Here is a 21,029-nt window from a genome sequence, read left to right on the forward strand (position 1 = left end):
ATAGAATCATAAATTGATGGTGAAAATATCTGGGATTTTGGGTAAAATATATAATACTGTAAAATAAAGTCTGTTCCCTGATTTGTTCTCCTGCAGAATTTGTTCAACAAGCCCGCAGGAATGAACTCCTCGGTGGTACCTCTGTCACAAGGTCAAGTCATTGTAAGCATTCCTTCGGGGGCGACAGTGTCAGCCGGCGGCACCACCTCGACGGTGTCCCCCAGCTCCATGAGCAGCTCAGCCGCAGCTGGTCTCCAGAGGCTGGCTGCCCAGTCCCAGCAAGTCACTTTTGCCCGCCCTGTTGTAAAACTCAGGTGTCAGCACTGTAACAGATTGTTTGCAACCAAACCCGAGCTGCTTGACTACAAGGTAATAAAGATTTGGGCTTTTCAAACTCATGTTTCTCAACAGAAACCCAAGAAATTGTAGGTTATATGCAATGGTCTCTCAGTACTGCTCTGTGCTTCCTACGACCTGCTGTGGAGGAATTGAGTACCGATTTTGGTATTGTTTAACCGTTATCAAAATTAATACTGATATTAGCTCTTTGGTCTTAAAAGCAGAAAAAAAACCTCCAAAAACCCCAAACGCTATGATTTCCTGGCTAGGTAAGCACATTCCTGATTCTTGGTCCCAGAGATGACCCTTTTAATTCCAAGACAAAGCACATTGGTGAGGGCTTTCTGCAGAAAATTGTGTTGTCTTTGTTATAAAGCAAAATGGGGAGACTTATTCGCCAGTGCTTCTTGTTGTTGGTTTCCAAGGGCATAAATATGCTTCTGAGTTTTTATTATTAACTATTAAAATACATTCTCTGGGATGTGAAGCACTGAAACCCAAACGTACTGGCTGTGTTGCAGGGTAAAATGTTCCAGTTTTGTGGGAAGACCTGCTGTGATGATTATAAGAAGAGGAGCAGTGTGATGGCATTGTGTGAATACTGCAGAATTGAGAAGATTATCAAGGAGACGGTGCGCTTCTCAGGCATCGATAAGACATTCTGTAGCGAAGGTAAGAAAGGGCAAGGCTGTGTCTCGGATGAATCAAGTCAGAAGTGTTTTTTGCCTTAATGTTATTAGTGACACTAAGAGAAACCTAAAGAAACAGAAAACTCTTTATTAGGTTTAGAAACCCAGAACTTTGTTCACACAACATTTTAATGGTGTGCTTCTACAAATTACTACAGTTATAACTAAATATAAGAACTAGAAATGCCAAGGAAATGTCATTTTGATATTGAGGGATGCTTTTGTTTTCTTGCTATTTTCTCTTCTTTTAGGTTGTAAACTGCTCTATAAACATGACTTGGCTAAACGCTGGGGAAACCACTGTAAAATGTGCAGTTACTGTTTACAGACTTCTCCCAAACTGGTCCAGAATCACTTTGGGGGGAAAATGGAGGAATTTTGTTCAGAGGAGTGCATGTCTAAATTCACAGTCTTGTTTTACCAGGTAAGCATTATTCTCACACAGCGTCTTCTAGAATGTAAATGTGTGAGCAAAAGAGCCTTTGTAAATTAGGAGCTGCCTGTAGCTGACTTCTGTGTCTGTGGAATATATTGTCTATATGTGAAGATGAGTAAATCCTTAACTTTTGAGTATGTTTTCTATTTAGAGAACACCTAATAAGGGTTGTGGGCAGACAGACACTGAATGTTCTGCTGTTCTATGTTAAACTGCAAAAATGATGCAGTCTTACAGATTTCTTTACACTATATTTACTGAGCAGTGTGAAAAGAGGTTTTTATTCGCATGCTCTTTATTGCTGTTTACAAGCGTCCTTAATTTCTCCCTCACTCCCTTTCCCTAGATGGCAAAGTGTGATGGTTGTAAGAGACAAGGGAAACTCAGCGAGTCCATGAAATGGCAAGGGGAGATCAAGCATTTTTGCAACCTGCTTTGTATTCTGTTATTCTGTAATCAGCAGAGCGTTTCTGACCCTCCACCCCCAAACAACACAGGTAAAACAGGCTGGGAACAGTGGTGCCTTTTGGTGTGCACGATAGTGATAGGAACATTTATTTGGAAATTCGATTCGTTGAACGTTTTGAAATAGACCCTCTACTGGGGGGCTTGCCCATTGCCATTGAACGGGCTCAGTTTTAAATCTCTCTCTTACTTTAGGCAATTTCAAACTTCTGCAGGTGTGAGATGAGATTGGTTCACATACCAAATCTAGATTGTGTTTTAAGGAAGGTGAAACAAAAGCACTTACTTTCCAATCACTTTGATAAAAGAAAGGCCCAATGTATTGGGGTAAAATGAACTGATACCTATTGAAGATATGTTAAATACTTTGCTTGTCTCCTGTACTTGATTAGACATAGCCAGATACAGTAAAATGTTAATGTTCATCTAAGAAAAAAAATCAACTGGTGAAATTAGTAGACTTAATGGTTGTAAATACAAACTTCCATATATGAACTAAAGTAGCTGGTTCTATGTAGTCTGGAGGCATATGAAGAGTTACCATTTCTATGTCATTAAGTGTTGAGTCTTGAAGTATCAATGCCGAGATGTAGCTGTTTCCTTGCGCGTTATTTTAGCAAATGGAATGGGAAGGAGGGTGGGAATGAAGGCCACAGGAATAGGAACTGTGAGTTTCTGTAGGGAATGAGATGCAAAGGGAAGAAAGGCCCACAAAGACAGGAAGAGAAAGCGAAACAAAGGGCAGGGATAGCACTGATCCTAGAGAGGGGCATAATCTCCCACTGAGTGGTGGTGACTGCAACAGTAAGGTACCCAAGGAGCAATAAAGAGTATTAACTGAAAGGTTCTAGTAGGCACCAGGTGCCATATTCAGCTCTTCAGCTTTGTGCACACATGCTGCTTACGTTGGTGGGAGCTGTTTTCCCTGAATTTGGAGATTTTTTTCATTTGGAGGTAAATAGGCAGGGTGGGTGTTGTTTCAGAAATGCTGCATTATAAATTAACTTATGCCTATTTTAGTTTTCTTCTGTTCATTCTCTCCAGCAAACCTTTCTATGGCACCAGCTTCCTCGTCAGGCCCTCCTTCTCTGAGAAAGGACTCGACCCCTGTCATAGCAAACGTGGTGTCCCTTGCGAGCACCCCTGCTGCCCAGCCTACCGTTAACTCCAACAACGTTTTACAGGGTAAGGCTGCCGGGTATGATGCTTGTATTTTTAAATCCCTATTCCTGAACATTTATATTTGTTCAGGGATCTCTTCCACTGAGGACAACTGTTCAGGGATCTCTTCCACTGAGGATCTCTTCTTCATTATGCTCCACATCGGTGCAGATTGGTTACAGTTTTGTCCTTCTTTCCCTAGGCATAAATAATGACTTAATGTACATACACTAGGGAATGAGATTCATTGGGAATTCTTGACCTCGGCAGAGCATGGATTATTGTCCTTGATGATAAGTACAAAGGCTGTTATATGTTTTTTCTACACAGGTGCAGTCCCTACTGTGACAGCAAAAATAATAGGAGATGTAAGTTTTACGAGAGACTCTTTTTCTCACTTTGGCCCAGATTGTATCAATAACAAGTAAAGTATCCAAGAATTTTGCACCATCATTTTGTAACTGCTTTTCCTAGTTGTGATTGGGATTTAAAATTCATGCAGTTTGCAGATGCTTTTTCTGAAATGCATAGAGCTTGTATGGTATAAAGTCTTTTTGTGTCCACTGACAGATTGATTAGATGTTTTAAGACAAAACTTGTCAAATTGGAGCTCTTGAGATGGCTGTAGTTCTCAAGCAATTCCTGTGTGGCTTCTCTACTTGAGGCCACCTTTTGTGGCCAGAAGTGGGATGTGGTGTCCAAAGGACTAGCGTGGGAGGAAGGGGACCACTCCCTGGTAGTGTGGTGACAGGGCTGTGGGGAGCCACCGTCACCGCTTATCTGGGAATGGCTCCTAGAGTTCCTATTCTTGAGCAATTTGAGGTATATGGTGTGCAGCTCGCAACTCTCTTAAAAGATGAAGATTTTATTGTGTAGCTCTTGGGTTCTGGAAGAGTGACACCCTTGCTTTTAGCTGAAATGTCATTTACAGATTAGAGTATGAACCTTCCCTAATGAAGCAGATCCTGATGTTTGAATGCATGACTGAAAATCAGTTAGCAGCACGTGACCTTAGTACAAACACGAACAGTTGGTCTCTGTGTAATCAGGAAGTGATACTGATACTGCCAGTGTTTGTGTTTATTTTTTTACTTTAATTGCTTTTCAGTAGTTTCAAATCACTTTACTAAGTTTTTTGATTATCTGTATCAGCCAAAATTTTAGTTGTCAAAGCCCTCATGATCCCTGCCATCCTAGCATTCCAGGGTCAAAAGTTTATAGAGGTTGTTTGACTCCAGAAACCAAACATACTTGCAGGCTTGCTCATTGCAACGTTAACAGAAGAAAAGCCTGTTGGTTGAGTAAAATAAATTGAGGTGAAGACCAGAAAGTGCCAAATGCAAAAACAGCGTGCTAATGTAATAGTTTTTAAATGATCATTTTTATCAGCAAGGAAAGTTTTTAATTATTCAACCTCCCATAGTAGAGAGCAAATACTAATTTTGTGATATCCTTCAAACCAATACTGACTCTGCCCTCGTTGTGTTTTTGCCAACAGGCTAGTACTCAGACAGACGCCCTAAAGCTGCCACCGTCACAACCGCCCAGGCTTCTGAAAAACAAAGCGTTATTGTGCAAGCCAATCACACAGACTAAGGCCACCTCGTGCAAACCTCACACACAAAACAAAGAATGCCAGACAGGTACGTATCGAATCTCCTACCTGTTTTAGAACAGTCTTTATTGCAGTTGAGCGAGTAATGCGTGATTTATGCAACAGAATATTTTAATGTATTTTAAAACCTTAAATAGTTTTCAGATTGTCTTATGGTGTTTTCCAAGTAGCAGTTTGCCTCACAGATGTAAAACATTTGCATTTGATTCTTTGGAATCCTTAAAGCTTTGTGTGTGATGAATCTTGAGATTTACTTTAACTCATCTTAGCATCCTGCGATCATCTTCACCGTGCAAAATGAAGTGCAATAGTTAAGTGACACGCAAAAGGCTACGAAGGGAACTTGTTTTTTATGAGTTCTTAGCTCTGACAGCACAATCCACAAGAGCGGACTCACTTTATTAAAGTGCATGATTTCTCAAAAATTGTTTCAACTCTCACTTTCCTTTAATTATTAGATACAGATACTAAGAACCTCTGAAAATTAAGTCCCTATTTCCAGGGTAATTTCATTAGATATGTATTTGCTCTAAGATCCCTCTCTGGGCGGGAGGAAACAGAAACACCTTCAAAGGCTGTTCCATAGTGCAGTCCAGCATTGAGGAGTGGCTTTGTCATCGTTGCTATAGAAGGAGAGCATCTAGTATTGATGTAAACAACTTCATCTTCTTCATTAAGAGAAGTGGGAAGGTTGTAGTTGGTTTTTTAATAGTACCTTCTTATGGTCTTGTAGTTACTTGTGAGGTAATTGCAGTAACACACCACTTACCTGGATGTAGTTGATACTTATTTCCACTCTTCCCTTCCAGCGTTCATGTGTGTGGTCACTGTGCTGTTTATTTCCAAACTGTAGTATTAATACTTGTTACAGCAAAGCTAAAGTGAAAGGTGACTGTGAACCAAGACGTGGTGCTGTGCCCACAGAGTTACAAACACAAGGCCAGACAATTATCATGGACCTTCTGGAGTGTGGTGGATAGTCACAAGGTTAAACAACTTTTTTTTTTTTTTTCATTTTTGATAGAAGAAGAAGTAGTCCAACCCCAGATCGTTGTGGTACCTGTTCCTGTACCAGTGTTTGTGCCAGTGCCCTTTCACCTCTACACTCAGTACACACCGGTTCCACTCGGGATGCCAGTACCTGTAAGTTGTGCTTCAGTTCACTGGAGAACTGGGTTTCAGTCTTGATTCTGAACAGGGCATGGAGCAGTGTCACTGGCATTTGTGACTAGTCATGCGAGAGGTATTTGCAGTCCTTGAAGCCATTTCTTTCCTTATCACATCATGTTGGGTTACACGTCATCACACAAAACTACCAATTTGTGGGGGTATTGCAGAAATGAAACAAATCGTCCAGTCTGGAGATATTTTAAAATTAAATTTAGTAGTCCTAAAACATATGTAAGATTAAACGAGAGAAATCTTCTTTCCTTCACTCCCAAACATGCTCTAATATTTTCCATGTGTTCCATAGGTACCAGTTCCCATGCTCTTCCCCACTACCCTGGATAGTGCTGATAAGATCATTGAAACTATTCAGGACATCAAGGAAAAGATTCCCACAAATCCGTTTGAAGCTGATCTCCTTCAGATGGCAGAAATGATTGCAGAAGATGAGGAGAAAGACAAAACACACTCTCATGGTGGTATGTGATGTTTTTAAAAAGGAAACAGAATGCAGTGAGATGGGGATCCTCTCATCACGGAAAATAGGTAGAGAAATAGATGTAGGGTCTATACTAGCTGCTTCCCAGTTAGACACGCCAAGTTAAATGGTCCTGTTGACTCACCAGCGTTCATTTTCCACAATAAAAGCGCTCATGCAGGTGGAGTGCCAACCTAGACAGGACTGTAATGCTTATGTCATGTCTCAGCAATTTTGATGACTTATTCTTTTAAAATGAGGCAGCCTTCTGGGAATTCAGCTGAACTGGGTATTTGGAGATAGTTTTGTCTCTGTGTACAATATTCTATTCTTTGTTTTGAAAACATGTTTTCTTTTCTGATTAATTTACTCCTCCTCATAGTTCCTGTCTCAGGTGCTGGTTATCCTTGCACCTTTCTGAAGCTTTTGTGATTTTACAGGGGTTTTAGTGGTCAATACCCAGTAGAGCTGTGCTTAGCGCGGAACGCACGCTACATACTGAGCACTGGCAGTGGTTTAAATGTCTTTGCATTCCCTTTCCCTGATCCTAGGTGCTGGTTTGACTTCTGTTGACAGTAACAGATTGCTAGAGGTAGTAATTTCCAGATCAGTACATCATGCATTAGCAGAAGGAGTCAAAATCAAGAAGGCAGAGCAGCTGTTTTACAAGAATATTTTCCTATCAGGCTTTTTATGGTGGATTCTTGGAGGGTGATGGAGGTTAGAATGTGTTGGATAATGATCGTCCAATGCAATAAAAGTGGAACAAGCTGAAAAGAAATCAACAAAATATCTTACTTGTCTACAGATGACTCACATAACAAACGTGGAGGGATGGAAACATTTGGAAAAGCAAACATGGGTTAGTTCTGCATTTGTTTCTCCCGTAACAGCATGACCAAGGTAGAAAGCTGTTAGGGGAACTCTAGTGGAGGAGAAGGGGCATCGTGTGTGTTAGTATTAATGACCTAATACGTAGTTTTTTAGTGTTCGAAGTATTTTGTGTTAGTTATGTCAGTCGTCAGTCATTTATAGACACAGATTTCCTTCTTTTTCTAAAGGATCTCAAACATCGGAGCATGAGCTCTTCCTGGACCCCAAGATATTTGAGAAAGGTCAGTTTGCTTTTTATTTTTTTTTTTTTCAAATGGATTTTGACCCTGATGTATCTTTTCCTGCAAACTCCTCTTTCCTGTAGCATGTGGTATATCTGATTGCTCTCGTTGCAGACCAAGGCAGCACTTACAGTGGAGATCTGGAGTCAGAAGCAGTGTCCACTCCGCACAGCTGGGAGGAGGAGTTAAATCACTACGCCTTACGATCAAGCACCCTGCCGGAGCCGGAGCCGGAGCTGAAGCAGTTCTCCAAAGGCGATGTGGAACAGGACCTGGAGGCAGATTTTCCGTCAGGTCCGTATAACGTGAAGAAAAACGCATTGTTGTATGAAAGTACACATAATTTTTCTGAGTAAGCATTGTGCCAGCAGTCTGCTTGTGAAGGGGGTGTGTGTTCGTTTAGTAAAACTGGATATTGAAAGCTGCAGTAATATATCAGCTCTACTAATTAGTAAATTACTATTTAAAAAATATTATTGCTATCTTTAAAGGCAACATTCCACAGACCCCCCGACAAGAGTAGCAGGTCACCTTGCTTGACTCCTTTGAATTACCACTTCTGTGTCCCTGGATATAACCCATGGGAGTGGTGCAGAAGAATATAGGTTTTCCTGAATAAATGCACTCGCTGTTGGGGGGGGGGGCGTTTTTTCTCTTCCACAAATTTACTTTCTTTATACAGAAAGTACATACATTGCCTAATGATTCAAAGGTAAAGCATTATTTGAATATACAGGTGCGATTGCCAACTGTAAGGTATTCCATGGTATCTAAGTGACACTTCTGCCTGGGCTCTTAAATCAGATAATTATAACTCTTAATGGTGTTGATTTGACTTCAGACTCATTTGACCCTCTCAGTAAAGGACTGGGTGTGCATTCACGTTCACGAGCAAGAAGGAGACACAGAGATGGCTTCCCACAGCCAAAGAGACGGGTAAGAAGGTTCTTCTGAACACGTTCCGTTAATATGCTGTGTGTGCTTACTCTCAGAAGTAAAAAGATAGTGCTCCAAGCTGAAAATAAGAATTCCATTTAACTACGCTGTATATTTTTTCCCATTCTGCTCTATGAGATAAGATTTTCTTTCTTCCCCCTCTGCAACAAGGTAGAATAAATGCTCTTTTTAGTGCAGAACATTTTTTAAATGTGTATCGTTTCAAAAAACTCCGAAGAGGTGTCTTTCGAGCAGTGTCATAATCTACAGCAACGAATCAATTTTTTCTTGCGTAGCTAGAGAGGAATCTATTTCTGTGCATGTTTGTCACAGTGAGAATTACTGCATTTTATTGCACCTTTTTTGTAAAATTTGGTTAATATTTGTCTACATACTCAAAATACATGTATATCCATTCAGATTCTGTTGTGGGAGTAGGATTTTGTTACCATGTCAGCATAATGGCCTTTTTACGTGAGATTAAGTTAAGCATCCAGAGATTAAGAGCTTATTAAATGTGCATTATTTGTTTTGATTTGGTTGTTTGCCTGTAGGGACGGAAGAAGTCTGTGGTTTCTGTAGAGCCCCGGAATCTGATGCAGGGTTCCTACCCGGGATGCTCCGTTTCTGGGATGACCCTGAAGTACATGTACGGGGTGAACGCCTGGAAAAACTGGGTCCAATGGAAAAATGCACAGGAGGAACAAGGGGACCTGAAGTTTTCAGGTAAATTTTTCTCTCTCAGTGGAAACAGAAGTACTTAGTTAAAGAGCACTTGGCATGATGCGTTGTTCAAATGAAAATTAGGATTAGATACTCCTGAGCGTTAAAATATCCATGAGTGGAGAAAAGATTTTATGGAATGCTCTCTTATGTCTTTCCATGCATTTAAAAATCGTTGCTATTACATTCTTAATTGATCTGTTACCTATTAAAACAGGCTATAAAAAAACAGATTTCTTTTCAACATTAGAAATGTTAGTCTTTTAACCTCCACATTGCGTTCATTTGCATGGAGTAATTCTTCATTTGTAGAAGAGCTGTTTTATGCAGCTGCGGAGCTTTACTGAGCTATTACCAGGCCATAACTCTAAGTTGACAACACTAACTTGGCCCCATCTTTCTCCTCTGTAGCTAACGCATTCACAAAGCATTTGTTTGTCAGCAGAGCTGTTTGCTGTAAAAAAAAATCTGGCTACAACATTAAAATCTTAACACCTTCTTTCTAGGCTTCACAGCTGGAAAGAAAGTTTTCCATTCTGTGCTGCAACCTGCTGGAAATTAACTTTAGAAGTTGTGAATTGTTCCTTATGTCTCACTGGGGTGACAGATAATAATGGCAATATAAATGTCATTTTTGTTTGGTTTTCTACTTAGGGATTATTTTATTTTTTTACGAAAGCACAGCAGTGTCTAACTCCCCTTCTCCCTGGGCTCAAATTTGTCTTACATGTTTGTACAGAGAGTTTTGTGGGCAAATTTTCAGAGTCAAGCAGAGAATTTAAGTTAGGAATAGAACTGAACTTTTTGGGGATGGCGGAGAAGAGAGCGAATCACATTAAATACTTATGCAATGTAAAGAACTAAGCATGGCAGGGCTTGTATAAGAAAGCTCCCAAAGGGACGATTTCTAGCTAGAATAAGATCTGCTTTTTCTTCTCCTATTTGGAATTTTTCTTGTCGTTACGTGAGAACAGCTGGTTTCTGTTTCCCAGAAGAAGAGCAATCCCATGAGTTACTGCGTTTTCTTCTTGTGGCTGAGGAAACCGATATTAGAGACAGTTCCAGGAGACCGTGTCCACCCAGAAAGGGTCCCTGCTGGGTCCCAACCAGGCACTTTTGTCAGACGAGGAGCAGCCAAACCTGGTTAATTGCATTGAAGATTCTTTGATTGATTCATTCTCTGCTGGCTCTGCTTCCCTTTCTGAATCCTGTGCATCGCCCTTCAAACTCACTCATTTTCCCCAGAAGGAGTGGAATATGCTGCATTCAGCACATGTCCAGAACCACTGGAAAATGCTCAAGACCCCTCTCTTGCTCAGGATTCCCTGAATCCAGCCACAGAGGTGAATCCTGTTTACCAGCCCTGCCAGCCCCGAGTATGTGAGCCACGGCCAGGCCACATCTTTGGGTGCTGCAAAATCCCTAACATTGGAATGTCTCAGTTTCCATCCCCGATTGCTCAGTTGCAGCGTTTGTACTGGCTGGACGTGCTGATGGTTTGGTTTTTATTGGCTAAATCCTCATTTTATTGTAAGCCAACAGGCAGGAAACAGGTCACCAGTTTACTCACACAGGGTATTTCCTGTATGAGAGAGAAGAATTAACAGTTCTGCCTACGTGAAATAATAAGGAATGTGTGAAGATTTAATCTGTTGAATTAAATTAATTTTTCTAATGATCTTCTTTGCCACAGTTCGTCCTGTGAAACTCAAGGAGGACATTCTCTCATGCACTTTTGCTGAGCTGAGTTTTGGCTTGTGCCAGTTCATTCAAGAGGTGCGGAGACCAAATGGAGAAAAATATGACCCTGACAGCATCTTATACTTGTGCCTTGGAATTCAGCAGGTAACTCGGGGAATTAGGTTATTGCTGAGAAACTCGCTCTGGTTATTTGTCCTTTATATCCATAGGCCCACATAGCTGCTTGGTTTTTGTAGAAGAGGCAAGAGTGTATTTCACTGAATTTCATTGAATTTTTTAGAGTTGGAAGGGACCATAAAGATCATCTAGTCCAACTCCCCTGCCGAAGCAGGATTTCCCAGAGCATGTCAGAGCAGAGCATGTATCTTTTTCTTGTGTTTTATTTTAGCCTGTCTGAATCCCTTATTTGTCTAATTTGTCTGGAGCTTTGATTAGAGTGAATGAGCTGCTTCTCTTGGGAGGAGCATGGCCTGGAGGGCGAGGGGTTTCTGCCTAGAGAAATCTGGGTACCTTTTTTTATTCTTTTCATGCATCAGAGAGATTTGCAGAAACCTGAATCTCCTCAGAAATGCTTTGTGATGGAATGTTTTATATCTAAAATAGTTGCACGATGCTCTCCTGATATACAAGTTTACATGGAATAGGTTCCCCAGTGGAGACTGAGCTCCTCCAGTGGCTGGGAGGTACCTGTTGTGTTGGCCACACTTACAGGAAAAATACAATGGGAAAAATAGCGTTGTAATTAGTGAATGCTGAGAGGAAGGTAATGAGTCCTTGCTACCTGCCTGAATACAACAGTTTGAAACAGTTGCAGTACAAACCTAGAATAATACTAAGTTCTGTTAAAACTCGGTGTCAGTTCAGTATATTTATTGGTGACTTTATTTTTTTAGAGTAGCCTATTTGTTCCTTTCCTCAAACAATCGTGTGGAGATAAAGAATCAAAAGCTACTGCTGATGTCAAACCTGTCATTTAACTAGGCATGGAATTAGCTTAATTATTTTTTTTCCTGGCTATGCTTGAAAAAAAATAAATGTGGAAAGTTGAAATTCGAAGTGCCATTGATGAGGTCTAGGAGTATCAGCATTTTGTGTGTGTTCCAGTTTTGACTAATTTATTTATATACAATCCTGGCTTGTAGAAAACTTTTTTTAATTGCTGCTTGACAGGAATTTAAGGGACTTCCATATTAATGCTGTAAGTCCATATTAATGCTGTAAGTCGAGCTGTTTCAGCAGCCTGGTGCTGGGCCTGTATCCATTGTCAGGACGTATTAGCATGTGAAGTTCTTTTCAGTAGAAGAGGACTCAGTAACTCTTCTGGTTTATATAGGCAGACTTTTTTCAAGAATATTTAACACTTAGGGGATGATGATTTTTCAGAAAATGGCTCTAGAGCTCGGAATATTAAAAATAATTCTTGCCTAGATCTCTCATTTCATATTGGGCAGGTCCCAGTCCCTGCAGAACATTCGATTTGATATCTTACTGAAGATTTCAACAAAGGGTTTTGGACTTTAAGACACTGGGACATCAGAAAGGAAAAGAGTCTGATGTCCTGTATCTTCTCTGCAATGTTCGATAATCACAAACTGTATGTCTTCCTTTTTTTCTCTTGTAGTACCTGTTTGAGAATGGTAGAATAGATAACATTTTTACCGAGCCCTATTCCAGGTTTATGATTGAACTTACAAAACTTTTGAAAATCTGGGAACCTACAATTCTTCCAAATGGTAGGACAATTATTTTGTTTCGTGTAGCTGCATGACAAAGCCGTATTATCGATTAATATTTTCTCAGTGCCATGAAGCAGAGTGTGATCTGAGGCATTCACATTAGTCTTCTCTTTCTCCATGTCATTGTTTGTGGTAGATTAGTGCCCGTGGGGTTGATGTCTGTCTCTACTAGTTACAGATTACACTTAAATATACCTTTGCCTCTGATCAATCCTTTGAAAAAAAGGTTTCCCGTTTCTGTAGTCAACACGCTAGTTGGTCTCTTCCATCAAGTTTTAGCTAATCTTTTTAAATACAGGTGGCCAGAATTGACTATAGTACTGGAGAGGAGTTACTGCAAATGCTGTGTACAGTTGCACTGGTATTTCCCTATTGGTACTGGAAATACTCCTTCTGATAAGTCCAAGGATCACATCAGCAAATCACTGGAATCTTGGCTGGACTCCTCAATTCCAAGTTCCTCTCACCTCAGTCACTTCCAGTTTGAGAGTTCCTAAATTCTGCAGATATTTTTTTATTGGTCTTCAAGTATGATCATGCTGTTTGTAAAGCTGGACACCAGCTGTGTTAGTGCATAAGACCTTTTCCAGAGTATCAGTGAAACTTGAATGATGTTGGCAATCCCGTATGTGGATCCATGACTGGCTTTTCATTTAGAAAAAGAACTTCTTATTTGATACAGAAATAATCCAGTTACTTACAGACTGCTGCATACAGAGTTGGTTTTTTTCACAGCAAATCTCTCAGGAGCCACATATCGCCTTTTCCGAACTGACTTATCATAATCACAATGGGCTATTTGTATATAAAGATGGTACATTTTAAATTCATGCTCCATGTCTCAGGAATTACACATTTTTGCAGTTGGCTGGCTGTGGTTCAATACAGTCAAACTAGAATTTAGTGAGGTTCTGCTGGTGCCTGCCATCTTCCCCTATACCCTTCTCTCCGTTCTTCAGCTGTTGGGAGATCACGCTGTTCCCAGCGTAGTTCTCCACGTCCCCTCTGTGTTCGTGCACCCCCTGTTCCTAGTTTTATCAGAATCACAATTGTTTAGGATAGGTCTGAGATTGATCTGATATGCAGTTCATTAATATAGAAGGTTAATTGGAAAGGGACTTACGTGCATCTCTGGCAGAATCTGTCTACTTAATTTCATTCCTGTCTGCCTTCCCGCCCTGCTCATGTACGATGCTTTCAGTGCTTCTGGAAAATTCTGTAAAAGCTGTTCATTTGTAACTGGATATGGGGACAGCCCTGAAATTGCATCAATAACCCTCTTCTTTTTTCTCTGCCCGTTGTCTCTAGGTTATATGTTCTCGCGAATCGAAGAGGAACACTTGTGGGAATGTAAGCAGCTGGGTGCATATTCCCCTATCGTTTTATTGAACACACTTCTGTTCTTCAACACCAAATACTTCCAACTAAAAAATGTCAGTGAGCACCTGAAACTGTCCTTTGCCCACGTTATGAGACGCACCCGAACTCTGAAGTATAATACTAAGATGACATATTTACGTTTTTTCCCACCTTTTCAAAAACAAGAGGTAGAATCAGGTAAGTGAACGCTTTCTGGTCAGCTGAATTTTGGCAATATATATTTGTATTATCTGCTCCTTGTTTTAAAAAGGACTGGGGAGTTATGCAGGAAGCAGAGCTGTGAATAGTTTGACTTCTGCTGTTACCCTGTACATTTTTGAAATTTTTTTCATTTTTTTTTTGCACATGAGTAGGGATTACCCTCTTGACTTCAGAGGCAAAGAAATACAGATTTTTGTTTCCAGTTATTTTTTGATATTTGGAAAAGGGAAGTCTTTGATCTTACTGGCTTCTTCAGTTAATGGTTCTGGTATGTTAAATGAATTCTGCTTCATTAAGAAAAAATATATCCTCCGTATTTTTCTGCTAGATACTAGTTCTTGCTGATTTTCTGGAGGAGGACTGGGCTGTGGACAGCCCGTAGCATATGGCAATCTTTTGCCCATCCAGCAGATCAAACCAGTTGACTTGGCGTGTGACAGGAGTGTGTTTGTGTGCTGCAAAGTCCCACCAGGGACTGGTGCTGGGCTCAGTGATGAGGGCTGCTTCTTGAAAGCGCTGTTTTTCACTGAACTTCTCTGCTGCCATTTTTGTGTATCCAGATAAATTATCTGTAGGCAAAAGGAAACGCAGTGAAGACGAGGAGATTGCAACAGCAGTGGAAATGGCTGAAAATACAGATAATCCCCTGCGATGTCCAGTCCGGCTTTATGAATTTTACTTATCAAAATGGTAAGTGCCAGAAGTTGGTTTTTGATCCGTATACGGACTACAACAGGCGTTTGGACAAGGATCCACCCAGACCTTTGTGCCTGTGCTGTGGGCTTCTCTCCCCAGTCCCCAGTCCCTCAATGGGAATGGAACCATACTGACAGGACTTCCAGCAGCAGCAACGCTGCCAGACTCGGGTAGTATTTGTTACTGGTGTTGACCTAGAGAGATGTGTGTTCTTTAAATGCCTGTTTACACATCCACAGGGTGTAAATGTAACCGGGGGGCATTACAGCAGTGACCGAGGCATTCTCATCTCCTTTAATTCCCGTCAGGATCCTTCTTTTGAGAAGCTTCTACCTAATACCCTGACATCGTGTTCCTTGTGGAAGAGGGTAGGAAAAGTGTGAATTAGGTAAAACTGCTGATAGCTTTTGCCTGTAGAAATGTGAGATTAACTTTTATTTAGGAGTTAGAAAGGAAGCTATATAGCAAGGACATAGATATAAATAATTTTTTCTCCCATTTCTATATAAACTTCAGTTCAATCATTGAGCAGGTGGAATATGATGTTCTCTTTTCAAAGAAAATACACACACAAAATGAAACAGCATCTCATTAGCATCAGCTAAAACTCAAATAAGTTACCCCCCAAATTGCACCTACTGAGCTTACTACAAATATTCCCATTACTGAGGCGAAGGTGTGCCTAGTGTCTGTCCTGACTCTCGTCCTCCTCCTCTTACCTTCCTTGTCCTCACTTGGGTATCATTAGAAGCTTTTAGATGTCCTTGGGCTGGGAAAACATTTTCATATATCAGAGCTGAGCCCCTGCAGCGGTGCAAGCAGCAGTAAAAATTCACTTTGCTGTTTTAATGTGAATATTCCAAAGCCAGGCAGGAGGAGTCCTTGCTCTGGAGGACTTTGTGTGTTCCTGCCGGAGCCTGGAAGCTGCCTCAGGGTCAGACAAGTCTTTCAGCAGGTGGGCTTACCTTTCTGCACCACAAGCAGGCAAGCGAGGGTTTAATTTGGCTAGTTCTTGGGCATTCCCTATGCCAAAGGACACAGCAATTCTGGAATACCAGAGCCAGTTTGATTCAGAGATTGAATGACAAATGCATCTATCGATCATACCAAGATGCTAGAACCACTCATGGGATGATGCTGCGATGGAAGAACCGCATCTGTAAAGAAGTGACTCATTTTCTTTGTCTCTTTATAAGCAGCTAATGCTAAGTGAGCTGGAAACAATTAACTGTTCCCTAAATTGAAGGGGGCAAACCAAGTCACTAACAAAAAGATTTGAATTGCGCTGTTTAAATTACCATGATGTCATCTCAGTGTGACTTTGCTGTTTCTCCTTAGCGTTTTTGTGAGTAGGAGTGTCAGTGCTGCCTTCCAATAACGGGCTCTTCCTCTCTTTCCGTTGGCAGTTCTGAAAGCGTGAAGCAGAGAAGTGACGTGTTTTACCTTCAGCCCGAGCGCTCCTGTGTCCCCAATAGCCCCATGTGGTATTCCACGTTGCCAATAGACCCCGGAACCTTGGACATCATGTTAACGCGTATTCTTATGGTGAGGGAGGTACACGAAGAACTTGCCAAAGTCAAATCAGAGGACTCTGATATCGAGTTATCAGACTAACTGAAGTGGGGTATTTTCTTTTGAATACACATCAGAAGCACCAAACTGTGAATACGTCCAGCCTTTGGAAAAAAGTGTATCAAATAAGCCACGATAATGTCACCTACAGGCGTATTTTGAACCACAGTGGATGTACAAACTGGAACTGGAAGGCAGGAAGCTGCGTAAGCTTCAAGAAACAACGTCCTGTGGCACCGATAAATCCTCTGAACAAATTCAAGATGAACTAACCTGTTTGAGTGGTGCATAAATCCTTTATCTGTTTAGGATTTTTAAAAGTTGTGAGATGTTTTTAAGGAGAATGGTTGTGTAAAATCTACCATACCGCTGTTGGGCACAGAGAGCTAGACTGTGGCTCAGGTGACTCCTCAGCCGGCCGGCTGGCAGCCCTTGCTGCCAAAGAACACGTGGAGACCCTAGAGCTCTTCACGAGGACAGGAGAGAAAGCGGTGGTATTTAGACAGACACCTTCCGTTACAAATACACCTACACATAACGCTTTTATAATTATTTTTTTTTTTAAACTGGGATCAAGTGTTAGGAAGGCAGAAGCCACCGGCGCGTCTGCAGGGGGAGGTGTCTGAAGGGACAACTGTCTGGCTGCTCCTAAACGGTCACAGGGGGCCAGAATCTAGCTCTCCGTCCGGGCTCACACCAGCTCCCGCTCTCTTAAGTCTCCGAGGTGGAAGAGGTGCCGTGGGTCAAACTTTCAGAGCGATCATGTCACGGGACAAACATTTCTGGGGTATGTACAGGAGAGTGACTGTCCTGGGGTGTGTGCAGACGCCCCCTCCCTAGCCCAGTAGCTCTGCAGTCTGTCGATATAATCTAGCAAATACTGTGGTGCGCGGAAATTTTTTTTCCCCTTAAGGCAGCTTTCCTTTCTCCTCTTTCCCTCCTCCTATGGTTTTGGTTATTTTATAAGGCGAATCTGGAGGGCCTTGTCATTTCAAACGAAAGATACATGCACTCTTTCCCTTTCCACCTTTGCAACGCGTGCAGTGTTGTACAAAGGATGCAGTATTACTTCTGACAACAGAACTGTGGTAGAAAATTACCAGGTGTGGTTTTTTTCCCATCCCACCCAAAGAGATTTAGTCATAGTGTTGGAAATCGAAAGAGATTTTTTTAAGGCTTGGCTGTTACTGCGTCTTTTTGAAGAGAAAGCTCCCACATCGTGTTTAGAGGACAGGACATTATCAGATACTGTCTGTATCTCCATTTTCTCAAGCTATAGATGTGTGTTTCTGATGACCAGTGGTCACAAAATCATTGGAAACCCAAACTATTTTTAAAGAAGAGAATTGTATGGTTTTTATCTAGTTCTGGTCAGTTATCCATCTTCTGTAACAGGGGTCTGATATTTGATCTTGTCACTAAAATTTCAAGAGATGAAAATCAACAGCCTTGAATTATATTTCCTTTTTTTTTGTTTGTTTGTTTTTGTTTTTTAATTATTTTTTTAGCAGTAACAAAAGTAATTTAACAAAAATAAAACCAGAAAGTAGTCTATTGACGTTGTGTACTCGGTAGTCCTGTCCCTGCCTGTAACAGATTTCACTGATGTATTTTTTAATACAGAAAACTATGTGAAAAGTAAACCTGCCCCTGATTCTGTCTGATCAAAGCCCATCTGTGTCTGTCATTTCTGAGCAAAGATACCTCTTTCTCCGTGTCCTGGCCCAGCGCTCCGGGGGGAGATCTTTGGGCCATAGCAGGTACCCTGCCAGGGATGCTCCTTCCCTCAGGGATGCTCCTGGAGCCTGATTTCTTCTTCTCTGAGCACTGACCCGGCCCTCCCCATAGTTATATTAAATAGGGAACTAGCAGGCGCGGTATTTTGGATTGGGACAGTTGATAGAACGTTTCAGGGTAAATAAAATCATTCTGGAAAGATTAGTGTTTAGGTCTATAGGGGATAAAAGAAGCCTGAGCTCGCTCTGTTGCACGCAGGTGTGTCCAGAACCTCCATGGCAGCAGGAGAGGGGAAGGATCCAGGGATTTCTGCATTTCCTGGGCATCCTTGGCAGCTCCTCCTGCCCTGCTGCCCCCCAGGGAATGAGCAAGGAAGCATTAGGACAAGCTGTTGGGAGGGCAGGCACCCGACGGGCTGGGCATTGTCTGAAAAATAACACATCCGAATTTTCCTTTAATAGGCATTAACAGAAATATTCCCATAAAGTAGTATATTTATATCTTATGAGCAACATGCTCATTTTTTTCTTTCTCTGAAGACCCTTACTCTTTCTTGTCTGTGAACACTCAATTTTTTCCAGGTACTTGGAATGAAAGGTATTTTCCCCTTTATATTCTCTCAGCAAGGGAAGTTAAGTCGCTTGGAGCTGGACTGGCGGACAGCAAAGCTGTTAAACGTTGTGCTAATTCCTTTTACTGGGTGGCTCGGAGGTGAGGAAGGGTTCGGTGCAGCTCCAGGACAGAAGGAACAAAACAAGTGGTTCCAGTTTCAGTTTCTGGGGTCAGACACCTTCTGCTTGGAGGCCCTTGGGCAACCATCTGCGTGGTCCAGGCAAGCTTTGCCGGGGCCATCTTTGCCTCTCGAGCAATTTCTTGTCAGCCCAGCTGGGGTTCACGCTGACTTACGAGGTGGATGACCTTGAAGGATTAAAATAGATTTATAGCTGATGCACGCAGGATCACAGTTCTGAGCACTTAGACACTAAGTTGGTTGTAGTGACCACATCTGGGTCACTTGCTGACCGTGGAACAATGTTTATTGCTTGAAATATTCTTTTAAGGAGGAAAAATCATGCCGTAGTCTCAGTGTGGACAGAGAAGCTGTTAACAGAGATGAGTGTGAGAAAGAAAAATAGATGATGCTTCCTGCCGACAGGGTTTCTGTTGCTGTGGTTTCCTGCCCCTCACCGGGTGTATTCGCAGCGCTGGCTGCCAACGCCAGGCTTTGGATTTTGCAGAGATTTTTTTGTTTAAAACTCTTCTGGAGTCTGGCTGTTGCCTCCGCGGCACCGGCCGTTTCTCGGTGCGAACCTGCCGCGCTCTCCTGCCTTTGGGGAGGAAAGAAGGAAACCGGGGGCACGTTGAATGCCACAGAATTAGGTGCAAAAGGAAGTTGAAGTGTCCGACGAGCTGTTCTACCAACTACTGATCTAAAAGAAACCCCTGGATTTCTCTGGCAGGAGTCTCCGGCCGAGCGATGGCTCCTCAGAGACTTGAGATAAAAGGGCAGGAAGTCCCTGGTTTGGTGTTTTCCCGGGGTGTGCTCCCCCAGAGGACGTTTCAGTGCCGGGCTCACGGGAGCGACTCTGAACGTGCAATACAATCTTCGGGGTTTGCTAACAACCTGGGTAACTCTTTTCAGTCCCTTCAGCAATAGTTTCACTGTTGCCTTAAAAAAAAAACAAACCTGACCCAACAGAGCAAATGCGGGTGTATAAAATCCTTACAGTTCCCAAACCACCGGCGCCCTGCTCGCTCCACAGGCTGGAATTTCGCTCCCATCGGCACAAGTAGTTCCCCCTTTTTGCCTTTCACGTGTCATCCGTTTCAAACGTGCCCACCAGAGCAGAGGCAAAATGAACATTCGCTGCCTTCTAATAAATAGCTGCTGGTCTGCGCGTGGCCCCGGCGGCATCATCGGCCTCGCAGGATTTAAAGAAATAACAAGTTTTGAGCGGTTGAGCTCCTGAGCGCTTCTTCTTCCTTTCTTTTGCGAGGGAAACTCTCCAGTTTGGAGGATGGTGTTCTGTAACCGAGCATGAGCACCAAAAATATGGGTAAAAAATCTCTAGAGGGGAAAGTCTGGAAGGAGTGTGGGGAGCAGTGAAGCCGGAGGGGGCTCAAAGCCCCAGTTTTGCCTCGCGGGGGGCGGGTGTGCGTGGAGCAGGCGGGAGCCACCGCTTTTCACCTCTCGGTCCTCGGCAGAGGAAATGAAAAGTCTCATCCCTGCACCATCTTCTCCTCCTCCTCCTCCTCCTCCTCCTCTCGTGGTGCTGTGCTCGGCTGCCCGAGAGCAGTCTCCTTCCCCAGCGGGACGGGCAGGTAGGACCGACTCTGCTTTTCTCCCCTGGCTTGAAAACGGGAGGCGTTGAGTGGTTTCGCACAACATTGCTGCATTTGTTAAGAAGTTGACTCCAGCCCCTTTTTTTTTTTTTTGGAAGGTGGATCTTTTTGAACCGAGGGGGGAATGACTCCGTTAGTCTGACCACTGGCACAAACAGATCCCCTCCAGCTCCACCCCTCACGCCCACAGCACCTGGCTGAGCTGTAGGATCTTGCGTTTTTATCTTCGGTTTCCTCCCCCCCGCCACTCCCAAGAAGCATTTGATGACTTTTGCGTTGCGCTTTAGGAGGAAACTGTTGTGGACGTGCCAGAAAGAGTGAGTTATATGGGAGTGAGTGGCGGCAGCGGAGCCGCCGGAGGGGGTGGGAAGGCTCTGGGGGGGGGGATGCTCTTACCCCAGCTGGGCTGTGGGCGATTGTACCCAGCAAGAAGGTAATACGGATATTTAAGTGTCTAGGTTTCATCATTTTACATTCAAAGCATCTCAATTGGATGCTATTAAGAAAATTTAGTGACCGAGGATGGGTCATAGATGGGA

At 42.5% G+C, this 21,029-nt stretch overlaps 1 protein-coding gene across 1 annotated transcript in view; it reads left to right on the forward strand.

The window, feature by feature from the left end:
- LOC141474379 (zinc finger MYM-type protein 4-like) overlaps positions 1–18,070 on the forward strand; it is a 28,932-nt gene extending 10,862 nt beyond the window's left edge. Inside the window, exons 10-29 of the mRNA XM_074162256.1 lie at positions 97–369; positions 861–1,011; positions 1,280–1,452; positions 1,811–1,961; positions 2,974–3,114; positions 3,421–3,458; positions 4,589–4,733; positions 5,730–5,848; positions 6,180–6,351; positions 7,412–7,465; positions 7,580–7,759; positions 8,307–8,401; positions 8,956–9,127; positions 10,373–10,467; position 10,699; positions 10,818–10,969; positions 12,447–12,558; positions 13,870–14,118; positions 14,703–14,832; positions 16,245–18,070. Coding sequence (XP_074018357.1) covers positions 97–369; positions 861–1,011; positions 1,280–1,452; positions 1,811–1,961; positions 2,974–3,114; positions 3,421–3,458; positions 4,589–4,733; positions 5,730–5,848; positions 6,180–6,351; positions 7,412–7,465; positions 7,580–7,759; positions 8,307–8,401; positions 8,956–9,127; positions 10,373–10,467; position 10,699; positions 10,818–10,969; positions 12,447–12,558; positions 13,870–14,118; positions 14,703–14,832; positions 16,245–16,452 — 2,811 coding nt within the window. The 3' untranslated portion in view covers positions 16,453–18,070. The remainder of the gene's footprint in view (positions 1–96; positions 370–860; positions 1,012–1,279; positions 1,453–1,810; positions 1,962–2,973; positions 3,115–3,420; positions 3,459–4,588; positions 4,734–5,729; positions 5,849–6,179; positions 6,352–7,411; positions 7,466–7,579; positions 7,760–8,306; positions 8,402–8,955; positions 9,128–10,372; positions 10,468–10,698; positions 10,700–10,817; positions 10,970–12,446; positions 12,559–13,869; positions 14,119–14,702; positions 14,833–16,244) is intronic.
- The last annotated feature ends 2,959 nt before the right edge of the window (positions 18,071–21,029 follow it).

Source organism: Numenius arquata, chromosome 21 (assembly GCF_964106895.1).
Source record: "Numenius arquata chromosome 21, bNumArq3.hap1.1, whole genome shotgun sequence".
NCBI lineage: Eukaryota > Metazoa > Chordata > Aves > Charadriiformes > Scolopacidae > Numenius > Numenius arquata.